Source organism: Cervus elaphus, chromosome 7 (genome assembly GCF_910594005.1).
Source record: "Cervus elaphus chromosome 7, mCerEla1.1, whole genome shotgun sequence".
Classification (NCBI taxonomy): Eukaryota; Metazoa; Chordata; class Mammalia; order Artiodactyla; family Cervidae; genus Cervus; species Cervus elaphus.
Genome location: NC_057821.1, coordinates 12,762,035 through 12,786,614, shown reverse-complemented (window position 1 = coordinate 12,786,614; position 24,580 = coordinate 12,762,035). Strand labels below are relative to the sequence as shown.

The following is a 24,580-nucleotide window of genomic DNA, read 5'->3' as shown; positions in this document are numbered from 1 at the left end:
TAAATATGTTTAAAATGTTTAAAGAGATAATGGAAGGAATAGAATCCACAAGACAGGAGATTATAAAACCTGATCAGTTAAGGATATGGAAAAAAGCAAATAGAAACCCTAGAAGTAAAAAATGATACAGTCTTTAGAAAAATTTGGCCTCAAAGCCATAGACATAGCTAAAGAAGAAACTGGTGAATTGGACGATAGATCCAAATCAGCTACAGTGCAGTCTGGAGAAGACAGAGAGATGCAAAGTATGAAAAGGAAGTTGGGAGAATGAGAAGCTATAACATAAATCAAGGCATTCTAGAAGGACTAGAGAAAACTTAGAGGAGGCAATCTTTAAAGAGATATAAAGGCTGAGAATTTTGTAGAACTGAAGAATGCAATAAATTCTTTGATGGATAAACCAGCCCCTAAGCAGTTTGTAAACAAACCCCATCTAGATAAATCATGGTAAAACTGCAAAATGTCAAGTACAAAAAGAAAAAAATATTTTTCATGGTCTTGTTCTTTCTCTAAACACCCTCTGATCAACATCTGAGTGGCCTGAAGCTGCTGTAGTCTTCCCCAAGTTTTGTAACCCCTGGGTCTTGCAGGGTAGAGTGAGGGTGGTGAGATGGGAGTAGCAGGGGCACACCATCACTCCTGCCAAATTCTGTTGGTCACATGGACCATTCCTGGTACAAAATGGGAGGGAACTACAGAAAGGTGTGAACATGAGGAGGTGGAGACCACTGGGGGCCATGGTAGAGGCTGGCTACCATATAGACCTCTTTCATACATGAGAAATCTGAAACTAGGAGATGAGTAAACTACCCATGCCACTAAGCTAAAAAGTGGGATAACAAAAGTTTAATCAAAGTCTTACTCTTCCAGGCACTAACTATATACTCGTTTAGTTTTCCCAGTAAGTTCAGGAAGGGAGTAATATTTTAGAGATGCAGAAAGGAAAGCAGGAGGGGTTGGGTAACTTGCCCCCAAATCGATTCTCTTAACAACTGCACATACTGCCTTTATAAAAACCTCCTCCATCAGCCCCTAGATTGCCCAGGCTCTTCACTGAGAGGTCCCACCTCCAGGGTGCATTTCTTCGAGGCTGCTTAGGTTACCTTCCCAGGCCTGCTCATAGCCCGCGTGCACTTGCGGAAAAGTATGGGGGTGGGCGGGAGGCCCCCGCGCTGGTCTGATTGTGCCCTGCCTGGCTGGCCCAGGTGCGTTGGACTAAGACAGCTGGGAGCGCTTCGGACAAGTTCCAGGAGACATCGGTGTTCAATGAGACGCTTCGCATCGAGCGCATTGCACGCACGCAGGGTGGCCGCTACTACTGCAAGGCTGAGAACGGCGTGGGCGTACCCGCCATCAAGTCCATCCGGGTGGACGTTCAGTGTGAGTTGGAACCCCTCTCAGTTCCCAGGGCCAGGGGCCTGCCCCTGGGGGCTCAGGCTGGGAAGGAGGAGTGGGGATAACGGTGGAAACATGGCACCTCCATGGAAAACAATGGTAGAGACTCTCTCCTCTAGGTTAGAGAAGGGCATCTTTGATGTTTCTTCGATTTGCACTACCCTGACCCATTCCCATCATAATCAAATATGAACCTTGGAACATCCCTGTAAAATGGTCAGGGAGGCCAGAACAGGTTGGATTATACCCATTCCACCATAATCCAATGCCGTTGGATTATAGACCGCTCACTGCCTAGGTCCCTTGACTGTGGTCCATTGCCCTTCCCACCACACCTCATATCTCTGCTTTTGTCCCAGGGCAGCTCTGAAACTTCCCTACCCCAACACTTGCAGGACAAGGCACCCCTCAGTCCTTGCTGCTGACTGAATGAGAAGCCCCCAATCCCTGCCTGCCCTCCATGGATTACCTTTGACCCCAGGAGGCTATCTGCCTGCTTACCACCCACCTCTGTGTCCATTCAGGCTGACCTAGGTACCCAGAAGCTGTGGGGCCAGGCCCAAGGGTCTGTCTGCCACCATCTTAGTACCTACAATGAACCTACCTATTAAATACACCCCCTGCCCCCCAGGTGGGACCTGACAGAGTGGTGAACAATGGAACCCCAGGCCCTCTCTTTTATTCCCCATCAGCCACCCAGGAGTCTGCCAAGCTTTGGGGCCAAGGGTCATTTCTCAAGTTATTGCAGCAGTAAGGAGCTGGCAGGCGTGGCCTGATTTCCAGTCTCAGCTGATCCCTCCATCCCGTGATAGGAGGCTGAAGACAGACAGCCCCCCGCCCCCGCCGCCCCCCAGTGCAGGTCCCTGGGGAGGGATAGCTGAGACGCCCACAAGTCCAGTCCCCTGTCTCTGACAGGTTGGTCAGACTTGCAGGGCTGGCAGAACATGTGGTTCTCTGGAAGCATCCCATGAGGGTGGCTTAACTTTGCCTGAGGGCTGCCAGGGGCTCAAGGCCCCCCCACCAACCTAGGGGTCACGCAGCTCTGACTCCACCGGGACTGTGCCCTTGCAGACCTGGACGAGCCAGTATTGACGGTGCACCAGACGGTGAGCGATGTCCGAGGCAACTTCTACCAGGAGAAGACGGTGTTCCTGCGCTGTACGGTCAACTCCAACCCTCCTGCCCGTTTCATCTGGAAGCGGGGCTCCGACACCCTGTCTCACAGCCAGGACAATGGGGTTGACATCTATGAGCCCCTCTACACCCAGGTCAGGATGGGCAGCAGCTGGTTTGGCCTCCTCATGGCTTACCCCACACTCTTCCTTCTGTACCCCACAAAGGGTGGGTGCAGGGGGGCTGAGGCCTCACCACCTGGAGTTCCAGGGACTGCCCTGACTCCAACAATTTTCTTCTGACATCAGCAGCAAGCATTCTGGTTGGGCTTCAGACAGCCTGGGGTAGGCAGAACCAAGACCGAAAGGTCAGGGAGCATGATGACAGGAGAGCCCTTTAAGAACATTGCCAATTAGGAAAGCATCCCCGGGAGGCAGACAAGCCATCTCCGCCTGTCGCTGGCTGGCAGGGTCTTGGGAACCCATGGCAGTAAGAGGAGGGGTTGGGATAAAGATGACTCACTCCCCAAGAGTCTCCTGCCATCCCAGGAGATGGTGATGAAGCCATCCTTCAGGGGAGAACTTTCAGAGGCAGCTTTCCTAGCTGTCAAGACTCCACATGTGGCCATGGCCTGCAGGGCCAGCCCTGTATTTGTATGGATTGTGAGACAGGGCAGGATTCCCTCCTTACCCTTCCATTTCCTCGAATGGGGAAACTGAGGCCAGGCCCTGGCCGTTGTGTACCAGGACACCCTCGGACCCATGCAAGCCCGGGGGATGGGGAGTGTGGCATCCACTCCAGGCTCAGTCCTGAATAGGAATTTGCTTCAGCCTCTGGTGCTTGGTGAATGTGTGTGAGACCCCTGGAGACCCAAGCAGGCCCCTCACCCTAGTGGTCGCTGCCCAGGGGGAGACCAAGGTCCTGAAGCTGAAGAATCTGCGGCCCCAGGACTATGCCAGCTACACCTGCCAGGTGTCTGTACGAAACGTGTGCGGCATCCCGGACAAGGCTGTCACCTTCCAGCTCACCAATACCACGGGTACAGACACCTCCCTGCCCATCCCCTGGCCCACCTGTGCTGAATCCTCAACCAGGAGATGGTGCCCACCCTATGCAGGACTCCAGGCACATCACCACGAGTCTGTGCCCTCCTCCTTCCTGCCTGCTCCCTCCTCCCCCCCCCACAACACCCCTCCCCCAGAGGCTTTCCCTCCTTGCCTCTCCTCCCCCACATCTGGCTCTGCCTCTGTTCCCTGAGACCCCATTCTTGTCCTCCCAGCACCTCCAGCCCTGAAGCTGTCTGTGAATGAAACTCTGGTGGTGAACCCTGGGGAGAATGTGACGGTCCAGTGTCTGCTGACCGGTGGGGATCCCCTCCCCCAACTGCAGTGGTCCCATGGGCCAGGCCCGCTGCCCCTGGGTGCCCTGGCCCAGGGTGGCACCCTCAGCATCCCTTCAGTGCAGGCCCGAGACTCTGGCTACTACAACTGCACAGCTACCAACAATGTGGGCAACCCTGCCAAGAAGACTGTCAACCTCCTGGTGCGATGTACGTGGCTTTGAGGCAGAGGTGGTGGGGGGATCGTGGGAAGCAGACTGGGTTTCCTGTTGCTCAGGAACTGGAAGGGGAAAGGGGCCTGTCTTCTTTTCCTTGGTAGGAGAGAGAGGCTGAGGAAGAAGGTTCCGGGCACTTTAGTTTCCCTGCAATTCAGGTGTCTGCCAGCAGATGGCAGGATTAAAATTTGTATAAAGTTTTTTTTTTTTTTTTTAACGTTTTATTTTGTAATTGGGGTATAGCCAATTAACAATATGATGTATAGAGTTTTATTTACAGCTTACAATCTACATTTTCAAATATAACCTCAGCAAGCCCAGATGTGGGAAGGGCTGGTGTTGATCACTTTGAATTTTTTTAGATTGGGAAACTGAGGCTGCCTGAGGCTAAATTTGGACATTCTAGTCTCTAACAAAAATTTCCTGACTTCCTTCCTACAAGTTTCTATAAGATTAGTAGAATCAAAGTGAAAATAAAACACATTTGCACATGCTACCTATGTAAATCTTTATTAGCAAAGCGTTTCAGTGAGTATGAAGATAATTACTAAATGTAAAAATGATTAAAACTTGGAGCACAATCTAAAGAAGTACAGATACTTTCCTAACTAGATTTCAGCCTCAGTAATGATCATTAGCTGCTTGATAAGATCTTGATTTTACTGCTTTGCTATAAGGAGAAACCTTTAAATTCTTCTGCTTGTACAGCTTTAGGTTACTGTTTTAAAATTTATTTTTAAAGATTTTTTTTTAAAGAGCCAGGCTTGTTTCCAGCTTTTTAACATTTGAAAGTAAAATACAGCTTTTGTCAAATTCAATGGAGAATCTTCTGATGAAATGAACACTCTTCTTTGTTCATCTCTCACTGACCAGTCTCTCCCTGACTCTCCTCACAAAAAAGAAGCTGGTGCTCTATGACTTTTTACTTAATTCTGATTAAGTAGTGAGAAAGATAACAGTCAAACTGTGGTTATCTAATGACTATTTTTCCCTCTGATGGTACTTTTCCCATCAGAAGATTGTTTTTCTCCACCTGATTCCATTTGACCTTTAAAACCTGGCTTGATTAGATTGCTATTTACATCAAATACTTGTGGTCACCTCGTGGGGTGACATACAGCCTGTTTTATTCAACCCAGTCCTGATTTATGGCTGTTGTATTAGAGTCCTTTCCAATGAGCACCTAATATTAAGCATTCTATCTCTTGGCATACATAAAACATAATCAGATTTCTAAAAGAGGCCAGACCATTTTCTTTCTAAACTCTGTATTTTTATGTAATTGCATGTAAGATGATTGTATTAGTCTTTTTTTTTTTAATGACACAAACTTGCAAAGAACTAAACAGCATCAAAGGGCAAATTAAAAGTCTCCCCTCAGTTTCCTTCAGTCCCACTCTCTACATATAATCAGTATTACATTCTAGTGCTTCCTTCCAAAATTTGAATTTTGTATATTCTGGGTTTAAAACAACAATAAATATAACACAGCATAGTAGCTAAGAACATAGGCTCTGAGTGTGAATTCAAGGTTGGCTATTTACTTCTTTCAGCAAGTGGATTAAACTGTCTGAGCCTCAGTTCCCTCCTTTGTAAAACAGGGACAATAAAATTCTTCCCTCACAGATTGTGGGGTGGGCTAAATGAAGAAACACATTTTAGGTGCTTAGAACAGGGCCTCTCATAGTGTATGGTCAACCATGGCTGTATTGATTACTAAACTGACTTTTCTACAGCCAGCTTTTTTTGAACTTTTGGAAACACATCTGAGCAAGCAGAACAATTTCCAAGCAGAAAACGTGATGGTTTCTCCTGGGAATGGGGTTGTAGACCCCGACCTCCAGGAAGGCCAGCTGGAGGCGAGAAGCCGCATCTGGATGGTGGTGGTGAGACAGGGAATCCTGGCTTTGGGCCAGCCCCAGCCACTCTTCCCTCCCCTTCCACCCATAGCCATGAAGAACGCCACATTCCAGATCACCCCAGATGTGATCAAAGAGAGTGAGAACATACAGCTGGGCCAGGATCTGAAGCTGTCATGCCACGTGGATGCCGTGCCCCAGGAGAAGGTGACCTACCAGTGGTTCAAGAACGGCAAGCCAGCACGCATGTCCAAGAGGCTGCTGGTGACTCGCAATGACCCCGAGTTGCCTGCCGTCACCAGCAGCCTAGAGCTCATTGACCTGCACTTCAGTGACTACGGAACCTACCTCTGCGTGGCTTCCTTCCCGGGGGCACCTGTGCCCGACCTGAGTGTCGAGGTCAACATCTCCTCTGAGACAGGTGGGCACCCGGAGCTGGGGGGAAACAGGGAGGATGGAAGGGGCTGGAGAGCCCCACAGAGGGGAGGCGGGCAGCAGCTTGAGAAAGGGAGGCCACAGTGAGGAGGATACCATTTGTTCATGCTGCATGCATTTGTTAAACATGTGTTATATGCCAGGCACTGTGCTAGGCACTGCAGTAAAGTGGTGGGCAAAACAGGTTCTGCCCTCACTGGACTTACTAGCAAATGTGTTTCAGGTCATCCCACAAATAAAGATATCACTGCAAACTGTGATGCATGAGAATCAGGGAAGAGTTTCCTAAGATAGCTTTGATCTAGATCTGAGGGAGGGGCAGGATTTTAGTAGGCACAAGAGAGCAAGAGAGGTGGAAGAGAAAGGCAGGCCAAGGAATCAGCATGTGCAAAGGCACGGATGCAGGAAAGTCCATGAACCGTTTGGAGCCCGGAAAGGAGAGTGTGGCTGGGAGAATGGAAGGAGATGAGAGTGGAGAGGTTGGCAGGGGCCAGATTTTGCAGAGAATTTGGGTCTTTATACCAATAATGAAAAAAAAATAGTGATAATGAAATAATAGCCAACATTTAGTGAGTGTTCACTGTGTGTTCTGATGATTTTGTATTTATCTCATCCATGTTTACGATTTACTGTGTGGGGTAGATGTTTCATCTTCAGGTTTTAGAGATGAAGAAACTTGGGCTCAGAGAGGTTAACCCATCAACAGGTGGTGGAGCTGGGATTCAAACCCAGGCAGCCTGACTGCAGATCTTGCCTTCAGCCACCCCTGAAAGGTTTACACTTGGAAAAAGAGTTTGGAGGGAGTGACTCTGGACAACGTCTCTGGAATCTCATCTCCAGCCCCCACTACCTTGCATTGAGTTGCTGGCTGACTTTGGCTAAACCTCTTTGACTGTCTGGGCCTCAGTCTCTCCTCTATGAGACACTGGACCAGATGGCCTTGGAGGCCCTTCCCATCCTGATATCTGAACAGGGAGGAGCCAGGTGAAGCTGGAGGTGTCAGGAAAGGCGTCTAGAAGGAGACAGACCTGAGCTGGGCTTTGGGAGTGAACTAGGCCCCACAGATTCCACAAATCCATTTCTTAAATCCTGAGCCATGTCCTGGGTGAGGCGCTGGGGAACCCAGCTATGAACACCACAGTCCCATTCTCAGAGCTCACTGCCTAGCCAGGGAGATAGACCTGCTGTGGAGGTGTCAGGCAAGGTGCAGGAAAAGGAAGAACAAACCTTAGATAAGACTTAGGAGCTAAACGTGGGGTCTGCAGAGCATCCTAGGGACATGAGAGGAGGACCAGGCTGCCCGGGGTCATCAGGAGAGACTTCTTAGAGGAGCCAAGTTCCATGTGAGCATTTGCCAGGTGTAGGGGACAAGCCCAGCAGAGGAGGGACAGGGAGCCCCCAAGATACATGAGACTTGCTATATCCAGGAAGTATGTTCCTTACAAGTGGATCCCACAGCTAGGACTCAGGATGGGAAAGGGAAGATGAGGCTGAGGGTTGACAGAGATAAGAGCATGAGGGCCTTGTTTCAGAGCCAAGGAGTTTGAGTTTTAACCTGAGGGCAGGATGGCCTCAAAAAGGGGGGACAAGCCCTTTAGCTTGTGGGGCATAGCAGGGTTGGGAGCTGGGATGTTTTAGAAACAGGGAAATCAATGAGGGTACAGGGCCATTTCCTTCGCTTGGCTTATAAGCTTGATGCCTAGGGCATGGAAGCTTTTTAAGAACCTGTGGAAATGGAGTAGAATTGGAAAAATAAATTAATTGGCTCCAAAATACAAAAAGAAAACTACCAAATTGAAGTCAATAAATGAATAAATGTTTACAGAGTACAAATTATGCCAACTAGATAACTGGACCTCAACTTGCCTTGTAGAGTTATTTACAATTTATATTTAATGTGGACATTTTAATTTGTTTGATGTGATATGAGATGGGACTCATGGAAGTCTTTTTTTTAAAAATTGGAGCATAACTGCTTTACAATGTTGTGTTAGTTTTTGCTGCATAGCAAAGTGAATCAGCTATGTGTATACAAATATCCTCTCTCTGGAAGTCTTTAAAAGACTCTTCATTTGGGCAAGGTGTTGTGTTGGATTAGGTTTGGCTGTGAATGACAGAAAAACCCTAAATAATAGTGGCTTTAAATGAGCTGTATGTGTATTTTTTCTTCTTGTAAAAGTGAGCAGTCCAGGCTGGAATAGTAGCTCTGCTCCATCAAGTCCTCAGAGCCCCAGGCTGCATCTCCTGTTGCTATTCTGTTCTCCTTAGCATGTGCCGCCTCGTCCACAATGGCAGTGCCAGCTGCAGCCATCACTCTGCATTCCAGCCTGCAGGAAGGAGGAAGAGAGGCACAGCCTCTCCCTTTAAAGATCCCACCCACTTGGCCAGAATTTAGTCACATGACCACAGCCAGCCATAAGGCAGTCTTCATTCTGGCTGTGTGCCCTGCAAAAGCCCAGATAGTCTATCACTTTGGAAGGAAGGGTGAGGATGCTGGGGAACCGACTACGAATCTGTGATAACACTCCAGAAAGAGAAGATGGAAGCATTCACTATAGCAGGGAGGGTGGGCTGGAGAGAGGGGATTAAGGAAGAAGCTATTCAGCAGAACTATTTAAAAAGTGGAACCCCCCCCCCCGCCCCGTCCCCCAAATAAATGAATAAAAGATGGAATCCCCCAAACTTAGTAATGTTGGGGTTAGGGGATAAAAGGAATCGGCCTGGACGACTTCAGTACTCTTTCTGAATTGGGAGACCTTGAGAGGTAGAGGCCCAGGAAGTGGAGAGGGTTTGGGGGAGAGTTCTACTTTGGAGAAACTGCAGGATCTGTGGGCTCTCTGTGAAGGGAAAGGGAGGTTCGAACGTGCGGGGAGGGAAGCGGACGCCCCAGAGCAGCAGTCTGGGTTGGGGTGGGATCGGAGGAAGCTCTAACCTGGCTCCTACCTCTCCCCGGCCCCGCAGTGCCGCCCACCATCAGCGTGCCCAAGGGCAGGGCCGTGGTGACTGTGCGCGAGGGCTCACCAGCTGAGCTGCAGTGCGAAGTGCGAGGCAAGCCGCGGCCGCCTGTGCTGTGGTCCCGCGTGGACAAGGAGGCCGCGTTGCTGCCGTCGGGGCTGCCCCTGGAGGAGACCTCGGATGGGAAGCTGCGGTTGGAGCGCGTGAGCCGCGACATGAGTGGGACCTACCGCTGCCAGACAGCTCGCTATAATGGCTTCAACGTGCGCCCGCGCGAGGCCCAGGTGCAGCTGAACGTCCAGTGTGAGTCCCACCGCCCCACCCAGACTACCGTCCGAGCTGTCCCTCCGGGTCTCCAGGCAGGCCTGGCCCCTCTTCACCCCTTCACCCCCACCCTCCACGTCCGACCAAACCCCTTCGCCTACTGCTGGTACCCCAACCCCTGCTTGACCCCCGTGCTGTAGGATATGGAGGCCCATGACCCTTGCGGCATTTGCACCCCGTCTTCATTCCCAGGAGCACAGTGAGCAAAGAACTGATTTTGACAAGTGGAAATGAGAGTTTAAAGGAGGAAGGACCTTCAAGGGAACACACTGCCTCAGTGTGATACGAGAGTTAACCTGTGCTGTGTGCTTAGTCGCTCAGTCGTGTCTGACTCTTTGCGACCCCATGGACCGTAGCCCGCCAGGCTCCTCTGCCCATAGGGATTCTCCAGGCAGGAATACTGGAGTGGGTTGCCACATCCTTCTCCCGGGGAGCTTCCCAACCCAGGGATCGAACCCAGGTCTCCTGTATCGCAGACGGATTCTTTATTCTCCAAGCCACCAGGGAAGCCCGAGAGTTAACCTGCCATGTGTCAGGCACTGTTCTGAGTATTTTGATGAACTAACTCATCTAGTCCTTCACAGCTCTGTGTATAGATTCTATTATTCACCCATTTTTACAAATAGGGAAACTGGGTCACACAGACATTAAGAAACTTTCCTAAGATCTCACAGCTATTTAGAGGCCGAGCTGGGCTTTGAACCTAAGTCATCTTGCTCCAGGGACCATGCTCTAAACCCTGACGTTGTGTTGCTTTTCATCACACGGGGTGAGGGGACCATTTGAAGCACAAATAGAGGCCCCCTCTGGGAAGCTCGGCTGGAAGTTACGGCGGGGAGGGGTAGGCATCTGCAGGTCGGGAGGTGTGGCTGTTGGGTACGCTGTGTGTGTCCGCCCTGAGACCCTTCCAGGCTGGGGGGGGCGCGGGCGTAGGGGCGAATGCGTCGCCTCCCCGTGGGGCAGCTCCTCAGACCCGACCCGGTGGGGAGAGGCCCCGCTGACCGCCGCCCCCGCCCCCAGTCCCGCCAGAGGTGGAGCCCGGCTCCCAGGACGTGCGCCAGGCGCTGGGCCGGCCGGTGCTCCTGCGCTGCTCGCTGCTTCGAGGCAGCCCCCAGCGCATCGCCTCGGCTGTGTGGCGCTTCAAGGGGCAGCTGCTGCCTCCGCCGCCTGCCGTCCCCGTCGCCGCCGAGGCCCCCGACCACTCCGAGCTACGCCTCGACGCCGTCACCCGCGAGAGCAGTGGCAGCTACGAGTGCAGCGTCTCCAACGACGTGGGCTCGGCCGCCTGCTTGTTCCAGGTCTCGGGTGAGCGTCCCGGCGGCCCCGCCCACCCGGGCCCAGCCCCCGCCCAATTACAGCCACCGCCCAACTACGGCCCCGCCCACTCCCGGCCTGGAGCCCCTCCCCTTCCGCCCACGTGCTCCCGGTTTAGGGCCCTGCCTTGCCAGGACCCGCCCATGCCAGGTGTAGTCTCCGCGCAGGCCTCTCAGATCTACCTGGGACCTCCTCTCACAGCCCTTCCCACTCCACACGTCCACTCTAGGTCTAGGCCTTCCCGTTTCACGCCCCATTCAGACCTGGCCTCTGATAGCCCCACCCCTCAAGCCTTCACCAGGCCTAGGCTTCGCGCCTCCAGAGCCTTTGGGTACTAGCTCTTACCGGTTCTCACCACGCTCACGCCCAGCCTGTATGAGGCATAGGCTTCGCCCATTCCAGCTCTCTGCTTACAGTTGTTCGTGTAGCCGGCAGCGTGGTCTTTCCAGCTGGTCCACAAAGTTCAGACTCACCTGCTCAAGCCCTGGGTGCCGCCCCCTCTCAGCCATCACTGTTCAAGCCCCTCTTCCTTTGTCCTTGGCCCCCGAAGCTGCAAATAGGGAATCTTTTCCTGACTGCAGGCCGTAGCTTGGGGGGAAGGGAGAAGACCCATCGTTCTTCCCGCCCCCCCGACCCTGACAGCTTCTCTGGAACATGGAGGGTGGCACTGGGCCAGCCAGCACACAGTTCCTGAACTGTCCAGAGATTCCGGCTCCTTGGCGCCCAGAAATCCCTTTCAGTCCCATGTCTTCAAGTCATTCAAGAGGGCACTTTGGGGCTGCAGCTGGGCAGAAAGGGGTGGAGGTTGTGGTGAGAGCAGAGGGTAAAGGAAAGGAGCTGATGGGATTGCCGATCCACCCCATGTCCACCTCCTGTGGGGAAAGCCAGCTCCCTGTCAGAAGCAGCGCCCCGAGGAGAGCCCGGATGTTCCTGTCCCCCATTTTACCGCACCCTGGCTCTCCCCACACCCCTGACTGGCCTGGTATCCCTTTAGCTTTTTTCTGGATCTCCTCACTCAACAGAGGGGGCTAGGACCGCAGGTCACCGGCTGCCTCCCCAGTCCGTCCCCACCCCGCCCAGCCCTGCCAGCCAGAGGCCCCTGTGACATTTCCCACCTCCTCCCCTCTCCCCTGTTCTCCCACACTTCCCCTGTCTCCCCACCTCTTGGTCTCTCTCTGTCTCTTTTCCCTTCCTTCTGCCTCAAAATCCTTGACCCCTCTTGGTGTCTTCTCTAACATCCCTTCTCTGTGTCTCCCATGTTTCTCTTTTCGGGCCTTTCCTTGGCCTTTCTGCTCCATCCCTACCAACACCACCTCTTGGATTCCCAACCCCCCTTTCCTCCATCTGCCACCTTCCCTTCACCCTCATTCTCCCCAATCTCCTCTTCTCCCACCGCCTCCTCTCCTCACAATATTCCTTGTTTTTGTCTCCCCCCATCCCGCTCTCTGTTCCGCCCATCCTCTTCTGTTTCCCTCTCCCATGCCTCCTCTCTCTGTGTCTCTCCCCACCCCCCACCCTTCATGGCCCCGTGCCCCGCTCCCCACCCTCTCAGCCAAAGCCTACAGCCCGGAGTTTTACTTCGACACCCCCAACCCCACCCGCAGCCACAAGCTGTCCAAGAACTACTCCTACGTGCTGCAGTGGACCCAGAGGGAGCCTGACGCTGTCGACCCCGTGCTCAACTACAGACTCAGTGTCCGCCAGGTGGGCCGAGGGGGACAGGGGCCCAGGTGCAGGCTGGCCCTGGGAGTGCTTGTCAAGCCAGGGCAGGGGGTTGAAGATAACATTGACCCTCTTATAGAGGGCTCTTCTGAGCCAGAGCCACAGTGTTCTGGACACAGCAGCAGGAACTGGGAGGCTCTGGGGACCTATCCCCGCTGAACCCATGCTCTGCGCACAGCCCTGGGAATTAGGCAGGAGTCTTCTGGGTTCATGCGGGGGAAGGGAGCAGAGTCATTTCTGCTCACAAAACACAGAATCTGCTCTTACATCAGAAGCTTAAAGCAGGAGCTTAAGTCTCACCCACAGGGTCTCTAGGATGCAGGGCCAGAGCCACCCTGCTGGTCTCTTGTCCAGTCTCATTCCACGTGGTTCCGCCCAGCTATGGGGTCGTTGGGTGGAGGGTAAGCGTGTGACCCCAGGGCAGACTGCCTAAGGTAAACATCCGTTCTGTCTTAATTTGGGGAGGCTGCATCTGTTTGGGTTCAGTTTCTTCATTTGTAAAATGGGGGTGGTTATAATATTCCCCCTGATAGGGCCATTATATTGAGGATTAAACAAGTTAATAATCACATCACATTTGGAGCAGTGCCTAGCACACATTAATTGTTCAGTACTTGTTCATGTGTGTGCTCAGTTGTGTCTGACTCTTTTGCGACCCCGTGGACTGTAGCCCACCAGGCTCCTCCATCCATGGGATTCTCCAGGCAAGAATACTGGAGTGGGTTGACATTTCTTCCTCCTGACCCAGGGATCGAACATCTCTTACATCTCCTGCATTGGCAGGTGGATTCTTTACCATTGCCCCAAGACAGCCCGGGAGGGGGGACATGGAAGGGGTGATCGCTCTGTCTTACAGATGAGGAAACTGAGGGCCTGGCTTGCTAGTTCTTTGCTCTTTCTGCTCCTTGATGCTGCCCCCGCAGAGTCACACCAGGGTCTGGGCAGGTGCTCAGGTGGAGGGCATGGCCTGTTGGGCATCTGGGACTCCCTGTATCTACAGTTGAATCAGCACAACGCCCTGGTGAAGGCCATCCCGGTGCGGCGTGTGGAGAAGGGGCAGCTGCTGGAGTACATCCTGACCGACCTCCGAGTGCCCCACAGCTACGAGGTCCGCCTCACGCCCTACACCACTTTTGGGGCTGGAGATATGGCCTCCCGCATCATCCACTACACGGAGCGTAGGTGGTGGTGGCGGCGGCGGTGGGCTAGGTGGGCCCATCTCATGCTCAGGGGACCCCTCCATATTTCCCGCATGGTTCCTGAGCTTGGGGTTCCCCAACCTGCAGTGTCCTACTCTGTTACTGCAGGCCAGGTGCCTCTGGCCCCCAGTTCTGCTCCGGGGACCCTGTTTCCTGGTCCTAAGCCCAGGCACCCTCTGCACAGCCCCACACCTTGGTTCTGACTTGGTTTTCCTGCTTGCTTTCTCAGCCATCAGCTCTCCCAGTTTGTCAGGTGAGATACCCCTGCCTACTTCTCCTTACCGTTAGGGTCACAAAAGTTCCCCTGGCGGGGAGGAAGGGACCCCCAAGAGATACCCAGAGAGAAAATAGTGTGGAGGCCCACCATTGGCAGGAGAAGCAGGAGGGAGCAGGGCTGGGCTTGGAGATACTTGCATGCGGGCTTTATTCTGGGGCTTAAAGGCTTGAAGGGAGGGTGGAGTCAAGAGGACATCTCTAACTCAGGGTCTTTTGTCCTCACTTAGCACCATTCACTGTCCCCAGAAGAAAAATGGAAAGATCAGGTTAATCCACCTTCTCTGTTCCCTGGGTCAGGGGTCCTTAATCTGAGATCCATGGACTGACTGCCCCCCAAATGATCAGGGTGGGCCCATGAAACTGGAACCTGGAAGGGCGTACAAGTACTTCTTAATTTTCCCTAACTTCTCACAGTAATTTAACATCCCCTTCAATGATGCATGTAGGAATATGGTGTAATCATTACCTGACTGACTTTGTCACCAGTGGAAATCCAGTGTTTTTACATCACCTAAAAGTTGTTGCAGCTATCTGTAAACATCATTTCCATTCATTAGTATTTCAAAACTTCAGTACTTAGACCTAACACTAGATCTTGTGATTTAGTTAGATAATAGAGAAGCCCAATTATTATTATATCATGTATTTGTTTTTTGATGACTGTATTTCAGCATAATATGATTTCCTTTGTAACCCTATGCTTTTCATTTTATGCACCTAAATAATCTGCGACGGGGTCCTTAACTTCATTAGACGTCAGAGGGTTTGTGGCACCAAAAAGGTTAAGAAGTCCTGTTCCGGGAACAGATGTGTCAGGGGCCCTGTTGCCTGGTTTCTGGAGCCTTGGGATCCTGGGCCCACTACTTGGATGTTTGGGAGCTGCCTTGGGGGTGACCAGGAAGTTAAAACTGCATGAGGGAACCCAAGCAGGCTGACCATCTTTGTCTTACTCCCTCCCCAACCCTGCCCTGACTGCAGACAACACCTGCCACTTTGAGGATGAGAAGATCTGTGGCTACACCCAGGACCTGACAGACAATTTTGACTGGACCCGGCAGAATGCCCTCACCCAGAACCCCAAGCGCTCCCCCAACACTGGTCCCCCCACCGACATAAGTGGCACCCCTGAGGGTGAGGAGATGGCCTGCTGCTCGGAACGGAGAACTGCTTCAGGGAGGGGTCTAGCGCCGAGGAGCCCCAGTCTGAGGGGAGACACAGTTCTGCCCTCAGGGAGCCCCATTCTGAGGGGAGACACAGCCCTGCCTCAGGGAGCCCCAGTCTGAGGGGAGACATACCCCTGCCTCAAGGAGCCCCAGTCTGAGGGGAGACACAGTTCTGCCCTGAGGGAGCCCCAGTCTGAGGGGAGACACGGCCCTGCCTCAGGGAGCCCCAGTCTGAGGGGAGACACGGCCCTGTCCTCAGGGAGCCCCAGTCTGAGGGGAGACACGGCCCTGTCCTCAGGGAGCCCCAGTCTGAGGGGAGACACGGCCCCGCCTCAGGGAGCCCCAGTCTGAGGGGAGACACGGCCCCGCCTCAGGGACCCCCAGTCTGAGGGGAGACACGGCCCCGCCTCAGGGAGCCCCAGTCTGAGGGGAGACACGGCCCCGCCTCAGGGAGCCCCAGTCTGAGGGGAGACACGGCCCCGCCTCAGAGAGGCCCAGTCTGAGGGGAGACACGGCCCTGCCTCAGGGAGCCCCAGTCTGAGGGGAGACACGGCCCTGCCTCAGGGAGCCCCAGTCTGAGGGGAGACACGGCCCTGCCTCAGGGAGCCCCAGTCTGAGGGGAGACACAGCCCTGACCTGCTAGAGAATTAGGGAGAGGAGAAGCTGCCACGGAGCTAAGAACTCACAAGTGCTGGCCCAGACTCCTGTGCTGTGAGGCAGGGAGGACAGATTGGGGTGGTGTGAGGCACCTGGGATTCAGATAGCTGATACAAGGGCAGAAAAGGAGTCAGGTGGAAAGAGGGCTGGGAAGGCTGAGGAGGAGAGTGTTGGCACATCACCTTCTCTGCAGGCTACTACATGTTCATTGAGACGTCAAGGCCCCGGGAGCTGGGGGACCGTGCGAGGTTGGTGAGTCCCCTGTACAACGCCAGCGCCAAGTTCTACTGCGTCTCCTTCTTCTATCACATGTACGGAAAGCACATCGGTGAGTCGAAGGACCAGGGAGCCTGCCCGATGAGTGCTGCTGCTGGGAGGGGGCAGGCGGCCACAGGAAACTGGGGGCTGGTCTGCCTGAGGCCTGGGCTTCCCCACTCGGCCAGATCACAGGGAGTGTGATTGTACAGAGCGTGAGCAGAATCTGGGCAAGAGGGAGGTCCAGAGAGCCAGCGTGTTTGAGGTCTTGAGATGATCAAGGCTTCCTGAGTCTGCAAAGAAAATGGCTTCAGCAGGATGAGGTGGAAGTCTTAGAGGGGACGGGGAAGTCAGCTAAGAGCCTGCATGTATTGAATGCCTGCCAGGTGACTTTCTGGATGCTCTTTATCTGTGGTCTCATTAACACTCACAGCCACCAAGTGAGTGAGGTATCACCATATAAACCAGAGAGGTTAAGCATATGCCCAAAATCACACAACAGCCCAATTCTGCTGACTCTCCCAAGCCCTAAACACAGGGTTGGAAAAGAGCTGTTTTGTGAGCAGCGAGAGGAAGTCCTACTTCCTACACACAACCGTGAACCCAAGGAGTGTGCCCTTTGGGAGGAGACGGCTCTGGTAGGGCGTCACATTAGTCAGTGAACTTATCAGCTCAGCCATCACTTCCAGATGTCCTGCTCTGTGCCTGGCTTCAGGTGCTTCAGAGAACAGGATGGACAGATTCCTTATCCTCTTGGCACCTCCAGTCAAGTGGGAGAGACAGATGTTAAATAACTAACTGCGCCAGGTAGAATTTAGCGACCACCATGATGTGTGTCTGCAACAGCAGGACAGGGGTCGAGACAGCTAATAACAGGGAGACTTGACTGACTGTGGGGACCTGATTATGGAAGACTGCTGAGGAAGTGACAATTTTAATTTTAATATTGTTTGTCTACATATTTACGGGAAAGGTAATGTCTTTTGCACAAGTCAGAAGGTACAAAAGGTATATGATGAGAGTCCCCCTCCCATCCCAGTCCTCCTGCCACCTAGAGTGCCTCTCCAGAGGCAATCAAGGTACTAGATTGGGGGGGGGGGGCAGCACACTTCAGAAATGCTTTATGTGTATAGAAGCCAGTACACATGTATCCTGTTTCCCCACATTTTATATACGGTGTCTGTGCCTTGCTTTTCCCTCAAAACTGTACCTCTTGACGATCATGCCTTAAGAGGTCACAGAAATCTTCACTGTTCTTCTTGGCCACACAGCAGAGGAAGTGACTTTAACCAAGTGTAGACCTAAAGGCTCATTGTGAAGTGTCCACAGCTGGACCAATGGGTCAGGCTAAACTGATGAACTAGAATGAGGTGGGGATGGGACCTTCTGCATCCGCTGGAGTCCTCCAGGCTGTCTGCACAAGCCAGTTCACTCGTGACTGGGTCTGGATTTTGTGAGAAGCTTCCTGTGAGATAGGTGGGGCTGGGGATGAATGGGACCATGCTGCCCAGCTAGAGTAACCAGTTCAAACCAATCCTGGTTTGCCCCAGCCTTTCCCACCTTTAGCACTAGAAGTCCCACCTCCCAGGCAATCCAGGACAGGTGGTCATTTTGTGCTCAGCTCAGGAGGAGCACGGGGGACCCAGCTGGCAAGAAGAGCATGTTGGATACAGTAAGGCCCTGGGAGATTAAGCTTTAAGAGCTGGGATGCCTGGGTGCCTGGGAGCAGAGGAAGCCCTGAGGGAGCTGTCTGTGTTCCAGAGCTTGCTAGGTGTCTCCCAGTAGGTGGGACAAACACCAATCATTGAAAATTTCTGGGAGGCAGACCTGAATTCCACCTCTGGAAGATGCTATAAGCACCGGATCTGCCCAGCAAAGGAGTCGGCTGTTCTGTCCCTGAGTAGGAGGACACAGCAGGGGTGCTGTGGAGGGGACCCCTGTGCCGGGTAATGTTACTCCCCTGCTCAGCCCTCTTCTCTCACTGTCTTCTCCAGGCCTCCCAGACCTGGTCCACCCCTGCCTGCTTCTCTGATCTCATTTTCTGCTGGTCTCCCGTGACTCCGCTCAGCTCAAGCACACTGATCTTGCTTTTCTTTATACATTTGAGGCAGGTTTCTTCGTGCCTTACAGGCCTTTACTTGTGATGTTCCCCCTGACCTGGAATGTTCTCCCGCCTCATTCTGGTCTCCATGGAGAGGTCCCTGACAGCCCCACAGAAGACACTTCTCCATCCCTTTCCTGCATTATGTTCTTTATTGTGCTTACCACCCAAAGAGCGTAAGCTCCAGGAGGCAGCGTTCCTTGTCTTATTCATGGATGTGTCCCTGGTGTCTAGAACAGAGCCTGCTCAATTAGGTGAATGAATGAATGAAAGGGAGGTAGTGGAGGCTGGACTTGATGACCCCTGAGGTAACTTCTAACTCTGGGATGCTATGAAAGTCCCTTTTCAGTCCTGATGACATAGAGAGGTCTTCACTGAGCATTCAGATATTGAAAGCAGATAGTAGTTTGATGGGGACTTTCCCTCTGGAGTCAAATGGGAGAAGGTGAGAATCCCAGTAACTACCACTCCACAGAGCGGGGAGTGCTCTGGGCAAGGGGAGCTGCAGTTGAAGGTCTCAGAGTTCACAGGAAGCACAGAGGGCTCCCACCTCCCGCCTGGGAAGACTTCCTGGAGGAGGTGATGTTTCAGAGAGACCCTGAAGCACAAAAAGGACTTGGTCAGGGGAACATAGTAGGTGAGGGCATCTCAAGCAGTGGGAGCAGCTCAGGCAAAACCCAGGGTCTGCAAAGCTGGACTATGTCCAGGCTGCAGCTTGTAGCTCAGTTCAGCTCCGGAGGTGACAAAGAACATAGTGAGCAGTGCTCTGGCTGACCCTGTGAAAGGCTGTCAGGAAGAGGGGAGATCTTGGAGCTGGTGAAATGACCAGGAAAAGGGGCAGAGCTTCAGTTTTGGTTTGAACAGTGAAAAGGTGGGGTTCTCCCATTTGAGTCCTTGGGATAGGGTGGTGGAGGAGGAAGGAAAGGTTTGAAGATTGAGGCTAGACCCTGGGGATTTGGGGATTGGGATACGGGAAAAATCTCCAAGAAGGGGGAAGAGAGGGAGGTCCCTTTGGGTGCTGGTGAGAAGCCCGAAAGGCACTGGGGCCTGGGTCCTGCCTATGTCAGTGTGGCACCTCCTGACCCTCTGGGTGCTGGCTGCAGCCCTCTGAGGGCCCCGTCTGCTGGCAAGGGTCCCCACCGGCCTCGGATCTTTGGTGTGTTCCTCCCCCAGGCCCGGGCCTGCTGCTGGGGAGGGGTGGGCATTTCCTGCTGTCCTGATCCCTCCTCTCCCTGCCCCTCCCACCCCACCTGGCAGCTCCAGGCACCAGCTGTCCCCAGACCTTGTGTCTTGCTGGCTCTCCTTGGCCCAAGCCAACTCCTTTGCTCTCGGGCAGGTAACATTTGGTGGCCCTCCCCCACCGGGGGGTCTGTCTATCTGGTGTCACAGATGGTGTGGCATTGTCTGTGGGCAGTGCCATGAAAATGCCAGGCACCAGGTGCCACCTAAGATTGATTCCCCTTCCCTCTGAGCCAGGTCTTCATGTCACAGGGGCTTTGAGATAGGCTGGCAATGCCAGTGAAGAGGCATGCCCTTGCCTAGGTGCTCCTCCTCAAGGCTGCATCTACTTCTCCTTTTCCATCGCCTGTCAGCACCTCCGCAATTCTAGGCCCCTGGGTCTGTGGGCAGGGGGCTCAGCACCGCCTAGGTTAATACCTTCAAATTTTCACATTTTACCACAGCTATGTAGCACATAAACACTAATATCTTTCTTTAAGTCACCTTCTTTTTTCTCAGCTTTGTCCTAAGCATCAATATTAAAGAAGTTGTGGGTTTGAAGGACTCACTTTATTCACCTCTTAAAACATAAATATTAGATTTTTATTGAGGTATAATTGACATTATATTAGTTCCAGATGTACAACATAATGATTTGACATTTGTGTATATTGCAAAATAATTGCTACAATAAGTCTAGTTAATATCCATCACCAGAATTTTTTTTCCCTTACGATGAGAACTTTTAAGATCTACTCTCTTGGAAACTTTCAAATATGCAATACAGTATTAGTAACTGTAGTCAGCATTACATTACATCCCCAGGACTTATTTTATAATTGGAAGTTCAACCCTTTTTAGTTTCTTCATCCATTTCACCCACCCGCCACCCTCCCAAGTATTAAATTTTTAAACTTGGTTCCTGTACCTTCAGGGGACTTCCCTGGTGGTGCTAGTGGTAAAGAACCCACCTGGTAAAGAGATGTGGGTTCAATCCCTGGGTTGGGAAAATCCCCTGGAGAAGGTAATGGCAACCCACTCCAGTATTCTTGCCTGAAGAATCCCCACAGACAGAGGAGCCTGCCAGGCTACAGTCCATGGAGTTGCAAAGAGTCAGACATGACTGAAGCGACTCAGCACAGCATAATGACTGGTGTCTGCCATTATATGGACAGAGGAGTCCTTGGGGTTGCAAAGAGTCAGACACAAGGGAAGCAACTTAGCACACACTTATTTCCAGAAATCGTTGCAGTAGCATCGTGTATCACCAAGTGTGTGCACTATGTGCTTTGGGAATCTTGCTTTGTGTTCAGACTTGGGCCCCAGTATCCTAGGACAACTCTCCTGCCTAGAAGAGGAAGGGTGGGGGTGTGTTCCAGGGTGGGGGGAATTACTGATTAGGAAGGAAGGGAAGACATGAAAGAAACTTTGCAAATTGTCCTGATGAATGGAGCCCTGCTGCTGTCTTCTCTCTTTCCCACTCTGAGGTCCCCTCTGGGTTAACAGGATGCTGACCAGTCTGCCGTGGGGAGAAGGTCCCATCTGGTGGGGCCAGTGCTTCGCGCCCTGGTAGGGAGTCGAGGGTGGTGAATGGGGAAAGGTGAGTGGCCCCTCACTGCCGCCTCTCCTCACACAGGCTCCCTCAACCTCCTGGTGCGGTCCCGGAACAAAGGGGCCCTGGACACGCATGCTTGGTCCCTCAGCGGCAATAAGGGCAACGTGTGGCAGCAGGCACATGTGCCCATCAACCCGAGTGGGCCCTTCCAGGTGAGTCCCCCGGCCCGCCTCTCCTTAGAGCGCTCCCGGCCTGGGGCTGCTCCCGGGAGCTGAGGAGGAAAGCATGCAGGGATGGGGGGACCTTCCTGGGAGACGGAGGGTAAAGGCTGGGAGCAGAACCTCCCTCAGCACGCTCCCTGCTCTCTGATCCCACCCCAGATTATTTTTGAGGGTGTCCGAGGCTCGGGCTACCTGGGGGATATCGCCATAGATGACGTCACCCTGAAGAAGGGGGAGTGTCCCAGGAAGCAGATGGATCCCAATAAAGGTGCAGGGCAGAAAGTGGGTGGGGTGTGCCTGTGTCAGGGGAGGTGTTGTTGGGGTCAGAATTGGGGTTCCGAGTGGCGGGGTGATGGGGTGCATGTGTTGGTAGCTGTGGAAAAAGGTGCCGGTGTGTTGGGTACTCACCTCGGGCCCCACCCTGGCTCAGGCTGTGGGCTGCATGGACAATGAGACGACCAGACCCTCCGGTGAGCTAAGTTTACAGTAGCAGTGTCTGTGTCTGGGAACATCTGTGTATGTGTGTGTGTCCAAGTGTGAAACCTGTACCCCTTCCCACATTGGGGGCCAGGTGTTTGCGATAATATCAGCTGGAGGTTACCAAGTAATTACCACATACCAGGCAAGGTACAGACACATGTATATGTATAGTCTCATTCATTCCTCACCACAGTCCTCCGGAGTGGCTCTTCTTCCACTCACTTTATTTTTATTTTATTTTTACTTTATTTATTTTTATCATTCCCCATTTTCTTTTCTCTTTCTTTTTTGGCCACACCACAAGGCATGTGGGATCCCTAGTTTCCCAACCAGGGATCGAAGCCCTGCCTCCTGCAGTGGAAGTGTGGAGTCTGACCCGCTGGGTGACCAGGAAAGTTCCCTGTTAGACTCATTTTATAGATGAGGAAGCTGAGGTCCCTGAGGTCGAATGAGTTGCTCTGTGTCTTCCTTAGTGAGCCACAGGCCAGGATTTGGACCCCGCAGGCAGAGTTAACCCCCACCTCACGTCTTGCGAGTGTGTCTGTGTGCAGAGTGGGGGCAGAGGAACGACCCTCGCGTGGCCCGCCTGCCCGTCCGCCCCTCCCTGGCCGTGCCGAGCTGACCGGAGCCCCGGCCTGTGTCCCTTCTCTCTCCCGTCACAGTGGTGGTGATGCCGGGCAGTGCAGCCCCCCGCCAGCCCCTCCCGCAGCTCTGGGGGCCTGTGGCCGCCTTCCTCCTGGCGTTGCAGAGATGATGAGAGCTGCGTGGCGCCCCCACCCCGCCCCCCCGGCACACCAAAGTGTCCGCATCGTACCAAAGACTGACCCCACGCCAGCCGGGGTGCCCAGGGGCAGGGCCGCCCGCCAGGGAGGGGGCCGGCGCCGGCCGCGAGGAGCAGAGAACAAGGTCAAAGGCCCAGCACTGAGACCCCGGAGACAGTTGTTCGACACACACACACACACCCACACTCACACACACACAGATCTATTAAAGCACAAGTTTCTATCCAACCTGCCAGCACCTTCTTTACTGCAGAGACAGGGGACTCGCCTGAATGGCATCCGCCACCCCAGGGACCTTGGCGCCATGTGGTCCTTGTCGGGGCTGCAGCCTCGGTGTGTTTCTGCCCTTCCCCTGGCCCCGACTCAAGGCTCAGCTCAGCCCAGTGGCTTCCTTCCCCAGCAGGAGCCAGAAGGGAAGCGGGCATAGGAGCTCTGCCCTGGGCGGGACTCTGGGACTCCTTGGGACGGAGGAGCCTGGGATCGAGGGGCCACGAGGAACTCTGTGAGCTGTGTGGAAGGCACTAGCTGCACGGAACTCGGTTCCCAGAGTGAAGGCCAGACGCCGGAGAGCCCAGGTCACCCCCAGCGCCTGGCCCACTCACTCCTGGGGTGTCCTATCTGTGCCCCCCTCCCCCGCCACCACCACTGTGCCCCCTTTAAAGGGAGCCAGTGCAGGGTCTTGGGCCTGGGCAGTCTGAAGACCGACCCCTCCCCACCATCCCCTCCCACTGCACCCCCCACAAGCAGCTGGCTTCCTGAGAGCACAGCCCCCACCCTGGTCACGGGCCTAAGTTCAGCCCCCGACCCCTGTCCCCGCTGCTTCCCCAGGAGCCAAGGGAGGGGTGGTGGCCAAGCCATTTTCTGGGGTGAGGTTTGACTTTGAGAGGAGCAGAGGAGAAGTCCTGCCTTTATGATTTCATGCCCGCATGTCGGGCGCTGATTTTAGGGGTAGAGTGAATCTTCTGTTTCTTATATCTCTGCCATGAAGGGGTGCTCTGGGCGGGGTGTGGGGGGGCTGCCCTGTTCTCCTCCACCACAAAGCAGGGTCTGCTTGTCTCTTCCTTCTCCACCCAGGGTCAGTGAAGGAGAGGGGTTTGTCGATGGCCTGAGGGGACAGTTGCTGGTCACCATATTCCCTGGGAGCTGAGGCTCATGCCCCCAAGCTGAAAAGAGGCTCCATGCCCTTGGTCTTGAGTTGGAGGACTGAGATGGGCATGAGGGGACCTAGACCTCCCCCTCACCGTCACCCCTGAGCCCCCCTCCCAGCTGTCCATGGGACAGAAGAGGCTCAGCCCTTTCCAGGGTGGATTGTTATGCATGTGTGCATGTGGCTGTGTGTGTGTGTGTGTGTGTGTACTGTGAGCACGTGTGGGCATCTGTTGTCTGTGTACCATTGTGGTGGGTACATCTCTGGCAGGAGTGTGTGCAAATATACATCTATGTGTGCAATTATCTGTACGTGAGGCTGGGTCTCACCCCCCTCTGTGAGTGCCTGCAGATGTCAGCACATTCGTCTTTATGAATGAATGATGTGGAGCATTGGCCAAGAATGCCACTTCAGCCCTATTGCGTAGTCTAGAGCGCCCTGCCGCCACCTGAAGTTCTACCTTTTATCCCCGATGGGAGACGAAGCTTACAGATGACCCTATGGAAATGAAGGCCGCTTTGGTGGAGGTGTCACAGGGCTCCTCCTGGAGCTTTTGTTGGGAACAGCTGCAGACGAGAGGCAGGCGCTGTGATGCCAGGAGGCAGGCAGGAAACCAAAGCAAACGTGCCCATCTCTGCTTTGCCAGGCCTGAGTTATCATCATCACCAACAGCAGGTGGGTGGCCAGGCCAGGGCTGGAGCGGGGCCTCCTGATAGCCGACCAGCACGGCCGCCTTCCCGGCCCCGCCAAGGCCTGTCCTAGATGAGTGTCTCCGGTTCCCAGAGCTTGCTTTCATCACGTCTGTGGGTGTTGTTCCTTAATTGTCCCATCTGTGGAGGGTCTGCTGCCCCAACT

The 24,580-nt window shown here is 53.6% G+C and overlaps 1 protein-coding gene across 3 annotated transcripts in view; it reads left to right on the top strand.

Moving 5' to 3' along the window:
- MDGA1 (MAM domain containing glycosylphosphatidylinositol anchor 1) overlaps positions 1-22,806 on the top strand; it is a 58,456-nt gene extending 35,650 nt beyond the window's left edge. The window contains exons 3-17 of one of the 3 annotated variants that reach the window (XR_006341982.1): positions 1,206-1,380; positions 2,467-2,663; positions 3,415-3,547; positions 3,788-4,057; positions 6,013-6,342; positions 9,318-9,614; positions 10,656-10,940; positions 12,502-12,653; positions 13,672-13,849; positions 14,100-14,123; positions 15,125-15,277; positions 16,160-16,294; positions 18,047-18,167; positions 21,177-21,307; positions 21,476-21,584. Coding sequence is in view for 2 of the 3 variants with exons in the window: in XM_043907351.1 (XP_043763286.1) it covers positions 1,206-1,380; positions 2,467-2,663; positions 3,415-3,547; positions 3,788-4,057; positions 6,013-6,342; positions 9,318-9,614; positions 10,656-10,940; positions 12,502-12,653; positions 13,672-13,849; positions 14,100-14,123; positions 15,125-15,277; positions 16,160-16,294; positions 21,177-21,307; positions 21,476-21,584; positions 22,459-22,550 (2,661 nt within the window). In the remaining variant the exon portion in view is untranslated. Of the gene's footprint in view, positions 1-1,205; positions 1,381-2,466; positions 2,664-3,414; positions 3,548-3,787; positions 4,058-6,012; positions 6,343-9,317; positions 9,615-10,655; positions 10,941-12,501; positions 12,654-13,671; positions 13,850-14,099; positions 14,124-15,124; positions 15,278-16,159; positions 16,295-18,046; positions 18,168-21,176; positions 21,308-21,475; positions 21,585-22,458 lie in introns of those variants that run through there. The other 2 variants (XM_043907351.1, XM_043907352.1) reach the window with 2 other exon arrangements.
- The last annotated feature ends 1,774 nt before the right edge of the window (positions 22,807-24,580 follow it).